A 706-nucleotide genomic window follows, 5' to 3' on the forward strand; every position below is an offset into this window, starting at 1 on the left:
TAGTGGCATCTAGTGGTGAAATTTCAGATAAAAAATAACTAAACACCGCTCGCGTTCGTATTTGACGACATGGGAATGAAAACAGGTTGTGAAGTGTGTAGGAGAAACTACAGTGGCCGAGAAACTCGCAAATAAAAGGCCCCATCTACAGCCAGTATTTGTTTTGTCCATTTTGAGCTACTGTAGGAAACCTGGTGGACTCCATGGAAGGTGATTTTGATAATATCTCGATTAACCAACTTGAGGGGAATAAAACCAAAACAATGAGCTGAAAGACGTCAAAATGCTCATCAGAGTCGGGTCATAATTCAAAGTGTGTTCACATACAAGTGATCATGTGATCAATTGTTAATACTAATAAAATATTAATTATCTTTTTGATATAATTACTTTACAAAAGGCAACAGTGGAGGTGCAATTAGAAGGATATTTCACACCTTAAATCCAAGAAGAATCACCTGAGACCAAATGCCAATTAACACCACAACAGAGAATCTATATTTGTATGGAAAACAGTGCGGAGTGTTTACCTGTCAGCAACAGAATAGGAGTGCCATGTCTCCAGTGTATGGGCCGCTCTTTCCAGAGCGTACAGCTTGTAGAACAGCAGCATGTTGAGAGCCACCAGCACCACCAGACTGACAGGGACAGAGAGAGAACTGTCTAATTCACTGACTGGTATGAAAATGCTCAAATTTTTTTTTTT

At 39.5% G+C, this 706-nt stretch overlaps 1 protein-coding gene across 1 annotated transcript in view; it reads right to left on the minus strand.

Moving 5' to 3' along the window:
* The window catches only part of LOC118335936 (protein Aster-A-like), a gene marked incomplete at its 5' end in the record, with an annotated part of 14,414 nt that overhangs the window by 2,179 nt on the left and 11,529 nt on the right, over positions 1–706 (minus strand). Inside the window, 1 exon segment of the mRNA XM_035672447.1 lies at positions 531–638. Within this exon segment, the coding sequence (XP_035528340.1) occupies positions 531–638 (108 nt within the window).

The sequence above is a fragment of the Morone saxatilis genome, unplaced genomic scaffold (genome assembly GCF_004916995.1).
Source record: "Morone saxatilis isolate NCDOM2014 unplaced genomic scaffold, NCSU_SB_2.0 Contig24, whole genome shotgun sequence".
In the NCBI taxonomy this organism is placed as follows: Eukaryota; Metazoa; Chordata; class Actinopteri; family Moronidae; genus Morone; species Morone saxatilis.